Source organism: Tympanuchus pallidicinctus, unplaced genomic scaffold (assembly GCF_026119805.1).
Source record: "Tympanuchus pallidicinctus isolate F22 unplaced genomic scaffold, pur_lepc_1.0 scaffold1, whole genome shotgun sequence".
Taxonomy (NCBI): Eukaryota; Metazoa; Chordata; class Aves; order Galliformes; family Phasianidae; genus Tympanuchus; species Tympanuchus pallidicinctus.
In genome coordinates, this window is record NW_026294618.1 from 95,196,458 (window position 1) to 95,214,396 (window position 17,939).

A 17,939-nucleotide genomic window follows, 5' to 3' on the forward strand; every position below is an offset into this window, starting at 1 on the left:
TGCCATAAGTCATGATCTTCAGTTCTGAAATTTCTGAATGTCCTTCTATATCCATATATCCATCTATGTATATATAGTTTATAGACATTCCTCATGCAATTATTTCCCTGACAATGGGAGTTTATTTGGACTTCTGTACATGAAGGGCCTTTCTGCACTCAGAGTATTGAGCTCTACCCCAAGTCCCTTGTGGCTGTTGTGTGGAAGAAAGATAATGTGGAAGAAGAATGTTGGTATGGAGTAAGACCGAGTTCAAATTGGACTTGAAAGTTGAGTTCATGAAACATGAAGTGCTCCAGCTGCGTCAGGAGTGCTTGTATGCACATGCCATGGGTATTGGTGTGTTTTGGGTGATTTCCTTAGGGGATCTATAAAATACTAACTTTTAAAACTCTGCCTATTCTTCTTTCTAATCCCTGTAAATTTTCTTCTGTTTCAGTTAAGCATGAGGAAAAATAAATAAGTAAAATAAGCGCAAGTTTCTCCTCAACAGGATACACTGAGGAAAAAAAACAACTGCTCATGTGATTTCACGTGGTACTATACAGGAGGGAGTTGGGATGGAGAGAGCAATGTTGTAGATGTATAGTCACATGGTAGAGCTCATATCTTGTTAGACAGCAAAAGGTTATGAGAGCTTTGCAGCAATGGGTCCTGTAAAATGAAAAAGAAATAAGGATGCAAAGTATTCATTCCCTGGCAAAATAATGTGTCAGTGAGAAAATCTTTTTTCTTCCCCTTGAAATTAAAAAATGAAATGGTTCTGTTCTGCATGGAGCTCTCACATTCTCTGCACAGCATTTGCAATTACTGCTGGAAGAGTGAAGCGCACTGAACTGGTGTAGCTCTAATTGCAGCGTGGTCCCATTCTCACTGAAGTACTTTTAAACTATATTTAGTATGTAATTGAGATGTTCTAACATGGGCTATTAGTCCAAATACTAGTGTAAATGAGGCAGAGAGTATTAAGATGCGTTTAAAGATTGTCAAGCAATGCCAAATAGATCACATGGTCTTGCTGTGTCTTGCGAAATGGTTCTTATTGCTGAGGGAAAACCAGACCTGCATAACATTGCATGGATGTGCATGCTGCTGGGGGAACCACATTCCCCTGTCTCCTTCGTGCTTCCTCCTCCCGATTGCTCTGTGCCCACAAAGGTGAGGGCGCTGAAGCAAGAACTAGCATGGAACCATCAGAAAAGGTTCTCCCACAGAGTGAGGCTGGAGGGGAAGAGATGTTGGTGGGAAGGTCGGTGCTTTGTGCCCATCCTGGGGTGAACACCCTGCTATACTGGCCCTGCTGTGGAGTAGAGCAGGCCTGGGACTTGGCCCTGTCCTTCCTGTGCTGCCAGGGCGATGCAGAACTGATAAACCCCTGGTGACAGGAGATGGCTCATGGTACACATGGGCAGGGAAGGAGAGGAAAGTGCCAAACAGAAGGTGTCATCACGTGCCAGTTTTGTTCCAAGTAAAGCATGTTTTGTATAACCCAGACCTGGACAGATGATAAAATGCTTGTCAGAAGTACGTGTTTTTTGTTAAGCACTGCAAAGTTCCTGGAACATGCTAGCACTGTGTCTGTAGTGCTTACAGAGCTTTATATGGACTATTCAAAATATTCGGAGCATAATACAGTAAGTTTTATATTCCAGAGACAGGATTTTCTGTTTTATAGCATTTTTCACACTGTGACAAGCATCAAAAACCTAAAATTATATTAAAATGTATAATTAAAAAGTTCAGCAATATTTTGTGATCCAGGAAGTAAGCTTGACTAATGTGGCTTCTACAGATTCTATATATCATGAGACATGATCATATTTGAGCAAACTCAGTTATATATCTGAGACATTGTGGTGCTTATAAAATAAACTAAGTGCAACACAGTATGCCTTGAAACTGTCCTCAGTTTGGACAGAAGTCACTGCAGACAGGTGAACCCCTGATATGGAAGATAGGGCGGTGTTTTTTTCACTAATGTAATAATCATGTGTTGCAATTTTTCCTTCTAGGAGACAGAGCTGCTTGATATCAGTCTTGTCAAAGATGCCAGATGCGGAAAACATGCCAGAGCTCCCAAGGTAGGCATTTCTGCTGTGTGATTACTTGTTGCATTGGTTACCTAGGCAAAACAGAATATGAATTACATGCAAGAATTTTTTTATAAAACACTCCTTTAGATAATAAGAAATGTTTTGTCTTTGCTTCATTTATCGTAGTTGCTGATAAGAAGTGCTGTGATGGTTGTGCTGTTGTGACTGATGCTGTATTTAGAATGGTGATGGAAGCTCTGCTGGCAGTGAGTGAACAGAACTGCTGGTTTGTCTGGCGCTGTGGTTAAACTTGCTTAAGTTTCCAATTTCCCTGATGGCCAGGAGCTGATGGTTGTGGAGCTCCATGTTGCATTTGGTATTGCTTATTTTCTTATTTGAGTGCCTCTTGAGGACAGAAAGAGGGATTTTTTAATTATTAAACTGTTCTCAGAGAGGTCAGGATATCAATTCCCTTAGGCCCTCTCTGATACATTGCATACTCGTTTGCTGTCTTTAAAGACAGTAAGTTGTAGACACATGTTCTCTGTGGTGTTTTCATTTGGACAGGAGTGACACATGAAAGAGAAAAAAAGAAAAACAACAACGGAGTGCACAGCTCTGGAAGCAAGAGTGTGCCTTGGGGCATCGCAGGAATGATAAGGAGAAAAGGAGACCTCTATAGGGTCCTGACAGTATGGCCTGGCTGCTCTTTAGCTGCAAGCCTGTGAGCTTGCAACAGCCCAAAGCAATCCTTTTCCTGCCTCCATCCTGGGAGAAGCACGACCAGATCTGTGGGCTGCAGCTATACCTGAGTCTGCCACTGTGCTCCTTGCACCCAGCCCCAGGCCAGGGGACAGCCCCACGGGCACCTCAGGTGTGAGGTACACCATGGCAGTGGGAGAGGTTGCTTTTTCATGCCAGAATGTAACTGCAGTTATCTCTGAACAGACTGTTCACATCTGGTTTGCAGAGTTTTTCATGTAATGTTGGCAGCATTCTAAAGGCTGAGTTATAATTGAAATGCAGCAGAAGTACTTTATGACATCCACATTAATACCAAGTGAGTTCACCATGATTAATGGTTCTATGATGAATAGCAATAAAGTATTAACAATTGCTAGAACATTATTTTAAAATGCTACCCGCTTTACAGAGGACATTCATGTTCTTCTAACAAAATGTTTTTAGCTAAAATTTATGCATAGCTATTGCCTTGGTGACTTTTGTTTATTAGGTTATATAAAGGCTGTTTTTGTTGCCACACGTTATGGATTGACAGCAGTGGTGTTAAATGAAGGGTATGAGAAAATCCTGACTTTTAGGGTGGTAAAATGCACCACCTGTGTGAATGAGTTTGCTTTTTGTCATAGATTTATGTGTGGGCAGAATGGAAACAGCACCTGGGTTGGTCGCTGATAGAATTTTGCAAGTGATATGAAGCAAAAAGCTCATTTTGGGGCCAGTTGTGCCTGTTCTGCTTTGAGCTGTGAGGTGGCTCAGCAAAAGAGTGAGTGTTACAGAAGCCTTGTGCATGTCTTGTACACAGAAGACACAGCTCATGCAGCAGCAGTAGGAAGGCTTGGCCTTAAGTCAATCACTGGCAGCTTGTGACTGCATGGAGGTTTCTAGGAATAGCTTGGTACAGTGGCTTAAGAGAGCAGCATCACTTCTGAGTGTTACTTGCCAAAGTTCCAGGTTTTAGAGACTCATCCACAGCTGTACTTTCAGATGGAGCAGCCCTGGCACTCAGGTGAGCATAAATACTGAATGATGTTTCTGGATGATTTCTGTACGGGAAAGCAAAGCTGTCTCCATTAGCATACAAAGAGCTCATTCATGATCTGCTCACTGTACAGTAAAAGTACAGTGTATATTGATGATTGTGTTGTGATGATGAATCTGAGCTGTATTCAGCATGGTGGGTCTGTTGGGATCTACTGGTACCTGCTGAACATCTTGCCTTGTGTAAAGTATAGCATCCAGCATAACTTCCAGACAAGGCACAGAGTTTTAGCTGCCAGGAACAAATACTTCTTGCTGCTGTGGTACCACTTCACACATTTCATAGCCATCCCAGAAGGTATCTTACATTGTCTGGTGGGATCATCACTGACAGCAGAACTTGCTTCCTTTATTTGCCTTTCCAGATGGAATGGACAGTGTGTTGTTTTGCGCTGGCGGAGCTTTCACTGTACAAGAGATTTAGGTAATTTTCTATAAATTCCTCTGCCAGCCCCCACTCTCATACTATTGTACAGTTTTTATACTATGTTAGGGGAGTTCTGCCAGTTTGTGCTGATTTTTCCATCTATTTTCAGAGTTTTAAGAGGGAGTGGATTCTATATGTGGGTTGTCATTAAAAACTTGAGAAGTTCGTGGGAATTTTTCAACATTATTTGGTGTATTTCTGATACAGTGTTACCTTTTGATAGAAGTGTCATCTTTAATAAGCTTTGACTTTTCTGTTAAACATAAAGCGAGCAATTCTTTTTTATTTTTCTAGCATACTAAATTTAAATGTGATTAACAACACTCATGGCAAACTACCTAAACTGTAGAGGTATACTGTGTCAGAAGGCCATCAGCAAGTAGTGATTTTAAAGGAATATAAGTAGCCCTTGTTATCAAAAACACTTTCTTCCTCTTCACCATGTGGAACGTACACTTCTTTGCCATAAGTCACTATCCACCAGTGAACATTTCTTTGGTTAGCTTCATGAACGTGCCAAACTTTTGTTCTTTTTGATGGCTAGCAACAGTCTGTTCTCATGCTGCATTCAGGGTATCTGCTGTACAGCTGTTGGCATTGCTAATTTCTGAAAAGCAGAGAAATGCAAAGGGTTTTTCAGATAGCTTCTCTTTTAGCCTTGTTGGTTGGCACTTAATTTTCACAATATTTTTCCATAAATCAAGAGAAATTTTCTGATTGTTGTGTCTTATAGTCACTACTGTAACAAAACTAAATACTTTTTCATTCTGGAGAAATTTTCCTCAATTAAGCAGCCAAATGCTTTATTCTTGTTTAGGAGGAATAGTACTCCATTTGATCCTATTTCACATCGTTCCTAAGTAGTTATAGTTACCCAGGCAATCAGACTGAAACCCGTTAGAATAGCCCAGCTCTAGATGATGGCCCTGGAGCCAAGGTCATAATCTTAGAAGTGGAGAGTACTGATTTTCTGCACTGTCGCATTCAGGGGTCCTGCAGTGCATCTGTGGCTGTCACACTTCAGCTTCTTTTGTTGGAAGGGGGCTTTGTGTTCATCCTTCTAGAACACTCTAGAATCCTTTTAGAAAACTAGGGAAGGTGAGACAAGTCCAGGAAGCTTAAGGAAGCTGACATCCTATCTACTTTGGATGCCCAGCTGAAGGAAGTAGAAGGCACAGTGGTTTTACAGCAAAGAAAGTGTGGCATGAAGAGTAAAGATTGTATATGGAAATAAGCCTCTTACCTAGAAATGTAGTTAGCTAATGATGAAGTCATATCTTTAGTAGGTACCTAAGCACGTAACAGCTGGGGAATGCGAAGGTTGTTCTCCAACCCTTAGATTAATAAATAGTGTACTCAGACGACCCTTGTGTTACTGAGAAACTTCAACATTAGCTTCTTTTTTTTCACATCTTGTCAGGGATAAGTTCTTCTGTCTTCAACTGCTGTTTGCAGGAAGAATAACAGATCTTCATCCCACTGCAGTATACGTACAAAGGTATTTTCTTTGGAAGAAGGGCAAGTCTTAGGCAGTACTGAACACCACTGCAGATCTCTAAATGTGAAGATGAATGAAAGTAATGTTCTAAAGAGAACAAGAGAAGATTTACTAATTGTGCACGTTAGAAAAAAATGCCTGAATTGAAAATAAAGTGAAATTTATAAAGTAGTGAGGGAATGATGATCATCAGAACTTAGCCTTTTTAGTAAGCATTAGAATCATTTAGGAAGGGAAGAAGAGAAATTTTGAGAGTAGGAGATTAATATGCAGTTCATTTCTTTCGGAAGATGTGACCACACACAAATTCAGCAGAGCCTTTTGGAAACACAGCATGCTTTTTGTCACAGGACGGCATCAGCAGAGGTAGAGCACCAGCATGCTGAGAGCTCCCATTGTTTGTACTTACAAATGCAGAAGGCCATGTGGAAACCATTAGTTGCGATGAAGCAATTATTTATTTCCTTTCATTTACACGTTACCTGGTAGCACTCTCTCCAGCTTTCTTTCCTTTGGTGTGCAGACTAATGAAGGCTAGCAATTCTTGTTGTAAAGTTTAATGAAGTGGTCTGCAAAATAAAATAACACAAACACTGCAGAGAAACATGTTTTTTTACAATAAGACACACAGGTAGATCTGATCATGCACACAGCTTTATGAGGCATGGACGAGCCACTCAAAAGAATGTCTTAAAATCGAGATGTAGCATTAACCCTTGGTGAAAGGTTAGGCAGAGAAAATGGGTCTGCCAGCAGCATGCTCACAAGACTGTGAAATTCACACTTCTTACTATCTTGTATTTACTTTAGCCTGTAACAGTTTCTATGGAAACTAAAATCGTAATGCAACTGTGCAAGTGTGTTTGGTAACGAGAAGAAATATCGGGATGGGTTGGCAGGAGTGAGGAAATAACCCCATGGCAAATGTTCACATTTAAAACTTTAGATGCATTTTATCAGTATGTTTTCCCTCAAAAAAAATCATAAATCATTCATCAGGAGATAAATTGATTTAAATGACATATACTCTGGAACCTGCAGGAGAGGAAATTACGGATCATGGGATTGCATTTGTGCCAAAATGTTTACAGTGCGCGGTCCCCACTTTGAAAAACACTCTCTGCTTCCTGGCCCCAAATATTCTCATTTAATAGAGGATACTCTACAGAGGAAAATAGTGAAGCCTCCCTAATATAGGAAATTTACCAAGGCCTCAACTACTACAGTATTGTCAGCAGATGCTGCACGTGGTGGGTTTGCCTAAAATCCTGAGCTAGAGTGCAACAACTTCAGGATTACCTCACCATGCATCTTCCTCTCTGCAAAGAGCTGGCTGATTGGTGACATGTTTGCAGAGAAAAACTCAACTCCCTGAACTAGTCTCAAAAACTAACAACATAATCCAAATTATGCAGCAGAAAATCTGGTGATTTTCAGGGAAATTAGGTCTTTATTTGAATGCTTAGAGCTGTCAAGACTGCTGCCTTGCAGTGCCTACTTCTGTGATCATTGCTCTGACTTTGAATCAGGAGGATTCTGCTGGGTTTTGAGTAGAACTGGTGCAGGTAAGCAGGAAGTAAGGCTGCTGCCTGGTGTGTTGCTAATTACTATCTATTTATTTCTCATCTTTCAAACATGCTGCGCGAATTTACAAATGTGAGGGGAGAACTCTTGAACTCACTCAAAGCACACAAATACACAAATAAATAAATTACACATGCAAATAAAATATATTACAGATTGATTTATGTTAGAATAAGATTATAACTTGTTACTTATGAGTACAATGACAAGAAACCTAATTCAGTTAATTGATTTGTTTTTGGTATCTAACTTAAATTTTAGCTAGCAGACATTTCATGGTCAGGGCTTTTTCTTTTTTTGTCTTTCTTTTGCTATCAGAACAAAAGAAGCTTCCATCTTGAGCACGTTTGAAAGCTGTACAGATATTCATTACTTTGTGATAAGGTCTGAGCTGAGGCAAATATGCTGTGTTTAATAATCTTCACGATTAGAGTGCCTGTGGGGAATGGCAGATAGACGTAGGCTTTTCTTTTTTCCTTTTCTTTCTTGTGGTCCACTCAGTAAATTCCCCAGAAAATCCCCCTGCTGCCTGCATGGGTTGCAGGACCTTCCAGAGAGGTGCAGCCCTGGCCTTTGTGGCACACACTGTCTGTTGCTCTGCCTGTCTCAAATGCTGCTGTTGCTGTTATTTTTATCTACTGATAAATGCATGTCACTTTTCCTTCAATAACCTTGGCATTAAATTAGGAACTGTAATGTAAATTATGCCTAAGCAGTGCTCTATTTCTGCCAAAATCAAATACAAATAGAATACAAAACTCAACAAAAATGGGATATGCATGCAGCTCACCTGCGTCCCAGTCACTTTAGGTGTAGCAATGACATCCTCAAACATCCCTTCCCAGTTTTTTCACCATCACTACTTTTTACATAACGGAGAGCATATTATTATATCAGCATTTTCTTAAGTTGAGCTTAATTAAGGAAAGTTAATATGGATTTATGCGGATGATATCAGCACAGCGTTCATGTGGGCACAGCTGTAAGGCAGGGAAGTGGAAGCAGCAGAAATGCTGCAGACACCACGGGGGCTGTGACCATGTGAATCCTCCTGGCCTGGCTCCCTGTGCTTGGCATCACTGTTCCACCACAGCCAGTAGGCTTCCATGGCAGCTGGCAACTCTCCTGTCACACCTCCCCTGCCAGGGCCAACTGCCTCTGCAGAAAGCATCTCTCTGCTGCCCATGGCTAGGATGCTCTAGAATTTTTTTTTTTTTTTTTTTTTTTGGAAGCTAACCTGTTTGGGAAGTTTGTTGTATCTCCAGAAATAAAGTTGTCAGTGCTGCTATCCTGGGAGCTTGGACAGGAGATTTTCACTTCTTGATCACTTAAAAAAAAATCATCATTGGAAACAACATTCATGGAATTGGGGAAGCAAGGTGAAGCTTCCTGAGAGCTCCGATGAGGCTCAGATCCAAGCATTCAGTAGCAGTGCAGAGCTGTTCTCTTTATGCTTCATCAGGTTACAGTTCATGTCTTGAGCACAGAGGCTGCTTAGTGGTGTGGATGAACACCAGCGAGTTGCACCTGCGCTCTGAAGCCCACTCAGATTCCCTCTCTGCCTCCAGGCGCAGCTCACTTGGCTGCTCTTGCCTGAGGCTGAGGCCACCTCAGATACGATCCATGTCTTCTTGCACCACTGGCATGGCTCAGCACTGTCAGGATGCTTTATTTACAGCCTTGGCTCCCTGGGGAACTGGGACCTTTCCTGAAGCCTGGCGTAAACTGTAAATCTTAGCCATCGGCTTCACTATTTCCTGGCATCCAGGTGTAGAAGAAAGCACAGGTTTTTGTCCAAGACTTTCACTATGAATCATTGCCAGGAAGTTGGTTTTTTTTCCTGCTCACTGACTGTTTCAGTTAACTTTCTGTGCTTCTGGGTTTTATGTTTTCGTTTGTTATGTTTATATCAGATCTATCTCATTTATTGTCTGTATTCTTCTGTGCCCAAGTATGTAGCAGAAACCGATTACAAGAAATTCTGTAGTTCAGGAAGCACAGAAGTATTTTATAAATGTGATATTTTAACTTGACTTGTAAATTTTAAAAGCTAGAATAGGAGACTGCTCAGCACATAGATGATAGTGGAGTTGCTGAGAATACCAGTAAGTGTCAGCAAACCTGAGCTTTAAATGTTGCTGCTGAGGCTGCTATTGATTAATCCTGCATGCTGAGTATAGTTATTTCTTTCTACTTTAGTATGACTTTTTATGTGATTGTGAAAAGAATTGTCAGAGACAGCTTTGCGTGCTTGCAAATACTCCTGTAATACTCCAAAATTATTTTAAATCCATACGTGAAGCTCTTGTATGAGCTTTGTGACTGCAGCGGGGGGATTGAAGTAGGGCACTGGGAGGCACAAATTCATTGCTTACTGAAGCATGTACCCCATGCAGAGCAACGCTTGGGTAATGTTTCCTGTCTCCTGGTTGCGATAGCATTTTTGATGGTAATCACCTCTGCCCTGTGTCAGAAGGAAGGTTGAAGCTGGGCTTCTTGCCTTCCCCTCTCTGGGTTGGGACTGGTGGGAGCAGAGCTGGTTGCAGTGTGTATCTGGAGGCAGATGTCTACAACAGTAGTACTGGACAGGGGATTGGAATCCAAAGAGATGGGATCACTGCTGGCACAGCCTGGCATGTCATTTAAGTCATAGTAAAGCTTAGTCAAATCTGATGAATGGCATCTTTACAGTGGTTAGCACATAATTTAAAAATCTAGGATAATACAAAGTTATTTTGGAGATGCTTTTAGCAGTGCTGAGATGATAATATTCATAGAATCATAGAATGGCCTGTGATGAAAAGGACCTCAGAGATCATCTAGTTTCAGCCCCCCTGCTGTGTGTAGAGTCACCAACCACCAGACCAGGCTGCCCAGAGCCACATCCAGCCTGGCCTTGAATGCCTCCAGGGATGGGGCATCCACAGCCTCCTTGGGCAACCTGTTCAGAGGTGGACAGTCTCAGATCAAAAATGCCAAAGCAGAAACATTTTTCTGCGGAGTTTAGAACACGTAATGAAAATTCCCCCATTTGATTGGAATATCTACTTAGTGGATTTCCATGATATCTGTACTTCTAACTTACTGGTTAGTGAAAACTGCTGGGCTCTAATTGGTGGGAAAGCTTTGATCTGTTTCTGATCATCAGTGTATAAAAGACTCTCTCGGTACTTCCTTGTGGTACCAGGTGAAGTGGTCAGACCTAAAGAAATGAATACAAAAGCTGAGCAATGTGTCATTGTCATTGATTTTAAGCAAGTGTGAAGTGTCTTTGGTCACAGCTTGGAACTCTGGAGAAGTTACTGAGGAAATTTAGGAGTCATCACAATGTTCTTTGCTGCTGAAACTATGTGCATTACATTTTTGAAAGGGTGAGGAAGGAATGAAGTTTTTTTCTGCTCTAGTGTGCAGTGGATATACAAGAATAGAATGTGGAGATAAGTACATCCAAAAATCTGATCATTTGTTTTAATGTTATAGTATTTGTCTTGGAAAAAAAAAAAAAAGTCAAGCACACCTTATTATAATGAAAATAGGATTATGCTACCTACTAAAACACAGGAATAATCCAATCTTAAATAAATCCTAATTGTATTTTTGTAGTATTAACAAAATACTTTATACTTTTATTGAATGCAAATTCTCTCTCTGGTTTTTCGGCTTCATTGCCTTTCAGCCTAATCCTGGGTTAACAAATGAAATTATCAGCTGTTACCTCTGGGGAGCTCAGGCTCTGGATTCTGCTCCTGGGGTGTTATTGAGCCAACCATGGGGATCTTCCCCAAAAATGGATGGGCTGGTGGCACTTGCTGTTACATGAGCAGGAGCATGCAGGGAGCGAAGTGGTTATCTATGTGTCAAAGCTAAGGGAATGCCTGCCATAGGCAAGACAAAGTGTTCTAGAGAGCTTGAGGATCACAGTTTGTCCTAGAGAAAGTAGAGAAATAGCAGATTCAATGCTGATCTTAACTAAAGTTCAGTTTAGCACTATTTTTAGGTAGTAGAAAGGTCTCGATTGAATTGCAAAACTAAGCAGAGTAATTGGAAATGACAGCAATCAATTGAAGAGAAACTTCAATCTTATGAAGTCTGATTCCACATGGTTTACATTTGTGAGTTTCTGAGTTGGGTTAAAAAAAATTCCATTACCTTTGTTTGGAGAAGAAACACCCTTGGCTGGGAGTTTGTAGGAGTTCCTGGCTGTGGTGCTTTGCAGTATGCAGTTCTGTGTTCATTTTTGGAATAAGAATGGACTTGCAAACGTGCCATTCAGGAATAGGCTGAGCCTTAGTGGCTGGTATTTTCTCATTCTCTTGTGCCCTACCTCTGGGTCAGGGTTCAGCTTCCCTCAAAGGGGAGACCATTTTGTAGATAAATAGATCATGATGATAGGATAATAGATCATCCTAACACCCATTAAAAGAATGTATTTTTCTTCATTTTTCCTCAGGGAAAACCTAAGCCAAGTATCAGTATACATTAAAAACACTAGTGTTGTAATCCAAATTGGCTGATTTCTGCCATATTCACAGCACCCACTTCCTGGGCTGCAGAACTGCTGCATTGGAGCAGATAGAGGTTCTGCAGCAATTAGTTCTCCTCCAGCAGGCCACGGGTCTGCCAAGATTTTGGCTATCTTGAAGGGTATTGTGGCTGAATTTCTTCTTTACTTGCAGGTAAGTTATGTCTAGTCCTGCTCCTAGCACAGAGTTAATACACAACTAATAAAAGATTGAATTTAGAAAAAGTACAAATTAATGTGTAATTTTTATATAAATATATATATGTCAGAGGAAATTAGGCCTTCTGTTGTGTCCAAATTCCAAAGTAAAAAAGCCACACGTTACAAATTCACAAATTTCATAAGAGGTTTTATGATAGAAGGATCTGGTAGTTCCGAGGTGCTGTAGAAACTGCAGAGTCTGGCTTGCAGTGCACTTAAACGCTTTTTCTGTTTTGAAACTAGTCCTATATTGTTAATGCCATAAGTGAAATTGCATAGATTTTGTTGTTGCTCTGAGTTAACCTCCTTCCTCCAGGATTAATGAAATACACGAGAAAAATCTATATGAGAAATTGTGTTCTGCTTCTGGGATGTGTTTTATAAACAGCTTCGTGATCATATTTGCTGATGAAGTCGCAGAAGCAGAGCAGTAATGTTAGGCAGGGTCATAATATGAAAGGAGGAGGGCATCAAATTCAGCTCAGAAATAATGATAGCAATTTGCATGTTGTTAAAACGCTTCAGGAAAACCAAGTTCAGGTGAGCTGGACCAGAATATTTGGATGGTTACCTTTGAGTTGTGGCAAACATGAGGAACTTGTCTCTGCCAGGATGGCTGATAGAGCAGTGTGAAAACACGAAGCGTCCTGTCCTGCAGAGAAAGACCAATGACAGAGGTGCTTCAGGAGTGTCAGCACTGTGTTCCTTGACTGCCTTAAAATCCGTGCTTCTGTCTTCAGATGAGGAACGCATGTGTGAGTGGGACGGCAGCAGGAGCTTAGTCCTGGTTTTTGGTAGGAGCCATGCCCCATTTTGTTGCAGAACAGCAAGCAGGGTGCTAAAAATATCAACAACAAAAACAAACTTTGCCAAATGACCATTTTGTATTTTATGAGAAGGACAGCTGATTTCTGCTAGCCTAGTTGGTCCGGTTTGGTCTTGTTCTGCCCCAACAAGAATAAGAATTTCTTTCTGTGCATCTTGTCCAAGCTGCCCCAAGGCCCTGCCCAACCTGCTGCTTCCATGGGCAGCAGGAGACCCAGAGCTGCAGCCCTGCAGGTTTTCCTCCAGTGTTTCTTTCTGTTTATGTGCAGCTAAGACAACACTCTGTTTTTGTAGGGAGAACTCATCTTTTTCTACAGACAAATTTATACCTATTTGATTTGATTCTGTTACAGCCTATTCTTCACATCCATGGACTGTTTCTACCTGGATAAATATTAGAATTGTTAGGATGAGAGCAACAGGAGGAGGGGAGCAGAGGAACCTGTTTGTGTCTGAAGGAGAATGTTTGACAAGAAGTGTAGGAACATCATTTCCTGCACTGCTGCGGAGGTTTGATTTTACTTGGTGCTAACTGGAAGAACAGGATAGTTTGGTTTTGGTATCACTGATACACTGTCCTTCTCAAAGGTCAGCTGGGCACTGTGTGCGTTGGAGTTGAGACTGCTGATCATGTAGATGTTCGCTCCTGCTTTGGTCGATACCAACCCATCACATTTTGCTCTCGTGGCTATGCACGGTTTCTGCTTTTCAGCAGTATTAGCCATCCACCTTTGATTCGGACATGGCAATGTTCATGGTATCCTACTATGCAGTAGTGTAAGTTAAAATCAGTTTTTCCTCCTCCTGCATTCCAGTGTTCTCAGTGGGCCCTTGCAGATGGTACCCATTTGTTTTGTTAACAATGTCGGATGTCGCAAATCATATCCATCAGATTGAACTTTGTTTTGCATTTCTCATTGCAGTCGAAGTAGAAATGCTTCTGCATATTTCAAAGGAGCTACATATTGTCATAAACCGTAGTAGGAAACGCTGAATATGTTCTAGCTCTGTTTTAAGACAATGATATGTTTGTGGCGATATTTCAGTTGGGGAAACTTAATTTTTTTTACACTGGATTTTCTACATCCTGCTAGAGTTGGGAGAGCTGCAAACAGTGGGAGGACAAGTAGGATTATTTAACTGTTACTTATGTAATAAAAAAGAAAACTTGAAGGCTCCGCTCAGCTCTGGGCACATTTTGATGATGCTTGCCTTTTCCTTTTGGTTTATTTATAATTTTATCTCTGGAATCATAATCACTTGATATTGCTAATTTAACGCCTTGTATATGACACTTGCAGATTATGTAATTAAAAGAAGGCCTTTAATATATTTTTTTAGCTACCAGATAGCTTGATTTAGAGCATTTAAATGCCCATGCATCAGAATGGAAAAGTACTCTGTTTTCTACTTTAATTGAAAACTTCTCTGTGCAAATTACAAATGCCAAGGTAAAACTCATCAGGCTGTAAACAAATGTTACACAATCTCTATTAGCTTTCTGGCACGTGGCAAGACCCAATTACTGTCATGCAGTTTTATGCTCTTTACAACGATGCTATTCTTGGAATTATGGAAAATGAGTGTTTAATGACAGCCCTGCAGCGAGTGGTGCTCCTGGGGAATGAAAAGGAGTGCTGGAGGCAATGGTCCCCTTGCTGCAGGCCATCCCACTGTTGTAGGTGCCAGTGGTCTTTTTAGTCAACACCGTTGCGCTGACTAAAAAGAGACCTTCTGCTGGGGCTGGCAGATCCTTTGTATTTGCTCTAGTGCTAAGGAAGAAAACTGAAATTGTGTAGCTTCAGCAAATCAGGGAACATGAACCTGAGCATCTTTCTAACGCTCCCATGCTGGTTCTCTCATCCTTATTAAGATTCCCTTATGTACATTACCCACTGAGAGATCATTTTGTGATGAGAACCAGTAAGCAAAGATTCAAAATTGTCTGGGCTGGATTAGCTGGCTGAGCCATGCACATGCCATTTTAAGGCAATGCCTTGCTATCCTGTCTGCTCCCACAGCCTGTCTCATCAGAGTGCTCAGCAAGCGCTTGGGAAGCATTGTTGGAAAAAAACTAGTAATGACCAACTATTTCTTTGGCACATACAGAGAAGGTGTGATACCAGAACTGGAGGGCTGAGAGGCGAAGTGCTGTTTAAGGAGATTTTTACACGAAGTAATCCAGAATTAGGATGAGTGATGAGAATGTAAGAGCACTGTCAGAAGCTTTTCCCTGAGTAGTAACTGTGCCTGTTAGTCATGCAGTTTATTCTGATGATAGATTCCAAACTATTTGGAGGATTATTTAGAGTACAACAAGAACTGAATTATCCTTCACTCTTGGAGCTAATGTCAGACATGTTACAAAACTGCTTGATATAAAGTTATTTCAGTTGCAGTTAAATATGAAAGGTACAATTCTAACCTTACATAGCAAGGGAAAAGATGATGAGAGAATAGTCAGAATAGCGGAGCCTGGTATAGATGCAGGTGAATATTTTTTTTTCTCCCCAGGAGTGCATGTTGGGGGTTGCTTGTGGGCATTAAGAAATGAACGGCATGAAGAAGTGCATGCTGGTGAGGTGAACATCATACAGTTGTTCTTGCTGCTGAAGAGCGGGGGGCTGGCAAGAGGAAAGCTGAGACATGCATCTTTTTGTGAGCCTTTGCATATGGGGTTGTGCTGGGGAATTGCAGCACTGCGTACATGTGAATCACTGTGTACATGTGAATATGGACTTGTGGCTTTTACAGTATGCAGAATAAAAGCAAAGCATGCATAGCCAAAGCACTCATTTTAAACCAGTGCTCTCAGTTTTGGACAGAGGGAGCAGAAAAAAGCATTTCAAGCTCACTTGTGCCAGGAAGACAGTTGTTTATGCAACCCAGTAGGTTTATAGAAGTGTGCTTTTCATGTGCTTTAGACTGGAGCTCATTTGTATCAGTTGCTGTAAACTACAGCTCTGTGTGAAGCCAACATTTATTTATAGGACTGCTATCAGTACTGGCCACACTTCCCAGTTTCCTTGATGGCAAAGCAAGCCCACCCCTGAAGTAAATAAATTCATAAATAAACTGCTTCTCTTGCTGGAACTGTGACCATAGGCAGAAGTCTTAAAACTTCTTTTTTTTTTACTTTTCATTTCTTGCTCTCACATCAGTAAATGATTGCAGTTTGGTAGGGGGATTGATTTTCTTTTGTTTAGTTTTAGGAAGTAGAGGGTTTAGAAATGTCTCCAGGAAATGAGCAGGTGGTCAACAAGCACATCACCAACGGAAAGAAAAAGTCTCAATATCATTTAGTTGTTCTTGAGGTACGTGAGAGTATTCTTTAAAATTCCTGTCACCAGAGTGAATCGATTGACTTACTTCTAGTTTTATGTAACATAGTAAGTTTTGAGCTTGAAAAGCCAACAGGAGTGGTCTCTGCATGGCCACACTCACTCTTTTCCAAGGTGCCCTTGCCACAGCTCTGTGGTACAGCCCACAGAAATGTCACGTTGCAAAAACTGGGCTGTCTTGTCACTTTGTATGTTTGTACATAACTGAGATAGAATAATGCCCAAACTACAAATAAAAGCGGTAATATTTGAAAATGTGGCTGGGGAAAAGTACAGTTGTATATTGTGTTTGAAAAGCTTTCCATTCCTGAAATGATGTGGCCAGCAAATGATGCTGAAATGTTTTTGAAAACACTGGGCTGGGAAGGCAGGGTGCTGACTGGGCACACACAGCCCAACATTCAATATTTTTGTTTTCCGTGTAATTTGCTGTAACATTTCTGATTTCTTTGTATTCATGCCTTACGAGCTTAATTAAAAGCTCTGGAGACTTTGTTAACAAATGCAGAGTAAATTTTATTACTTGAGCATAAGACTGAAGTGAATGAAGTTAACAAAATTCTAATGAGCATTTTTAGTAAACAATATCACAAGGGGACTTGGAGGAAAAAAATCTACATTTTAGAATAGAGCTATTTAAACTCATTAGTTTAAATGCATTGCAAATATTTTTGCTTACTGCTCATCTGAAATAGTCGGTATTGGTGAAATTCTTTTGCTAGGCTCAAGATAGTGCTAGATTAAAATAATTAGACTGGTTCAGTTTTTTCAGCTTTTTCTATTAGTGGTTTTATACATACTATGTCCAGGAGTCCTGCTGCAACACTTCAACTGGGCTGTCTAGAACGTTCTCCTTTAGAAATGTGGGAAATGCTGCTTGCTTGTTGCATCACAACCATGTGTATCCCAAGGGATACCTTGCCCTAGGGAACTCACAGGGCTGCAAATCATGTATGGTCATCTTAGAGTCACCTTCAGTTCAGTTTGGTTCCCCAGCTCCTTTTGCATTGGCAGCGGGCAGCCTGGATGGAAGCCACAGAGCCAGCTTCCTCAAACAGTGCCTGGAGAGACCAAAGGAATTGTGGGGTGCAGCTTCAGCAGCATCGTTTGTTTTTTGGTTGGAAACAGCTGACTAACCTCTGCTGTCCAGCATAAAACCAATACAGTTCATAAAACCAGTACATCTTTAGTACATCTGCATATTTGTTTATTTACTTGTTCTACAACTATTTTACTTTTAACTAGAATCACTGCAGGTACTGCTCTGAAGTGGTTTCAAGTGCCACTTGAAGAACCTTCAGTTGTGGATTTCAATCCATGTCACCGTTTGCTTATGCACAACCTACCAGTGTATTTATACATTGAGTAGCTGCATTTTAGTTTTTAGTGAATGCTTCTCTATTTTGTTTAAAAAGTTTCTTCACAATTAGTCTTGCTTCCCATGAAATCACTCCTAACAAATAGCTTGATTCAATGCTGTGCAGCCCACACCACTCGTGAGTGTCCTGTGTTAACCCACAGTTCACAGGTGGTTTATAATTTGTTTACAGTTCCATTCCTTTATCTGTGATGTGTTTCTTGGAAGAAGAAAATATGTTTGACAGTGTACCTGGGGTTTGAGAGCTAAGATGCAATTTGTCTGATGGTACCCTCTGTCAGTGGTGCCTTGGCCGCACAGCGCCCTGCCCCGTTAGCATCCTGCAGCTCATCTCAAACAGCTGAAGCA

At 41.0% G+C, this 17,939-nt stretch overlaps 1 protein-coding gene across 6 annotated transcripts in view; it reads left to right on the top strand.

The window, feature by feature from the left end:
• The window catches only part of PLCB1 (phospholipase C beta 1), a 368,401-nt gene that overhangs the window by 103,576 nt on the left and 246,886 nt on the right, over positions 1–17,939 (top strand). For all 6 annotated transcript variants that reach the window (XM_052672119.1, XM_052672129.1, XM_052672147.1 and 3 more), the window contains exon 3: positions 2,013–2,081. In XM_052672119.1, coding sequence (XP_052528079.1) covers positions 2,013–2,081 — 69 coding nt within the window. The remainder of the gene's footprint in view (positions 1–2,012; positions 2,082–17,939) is intronic.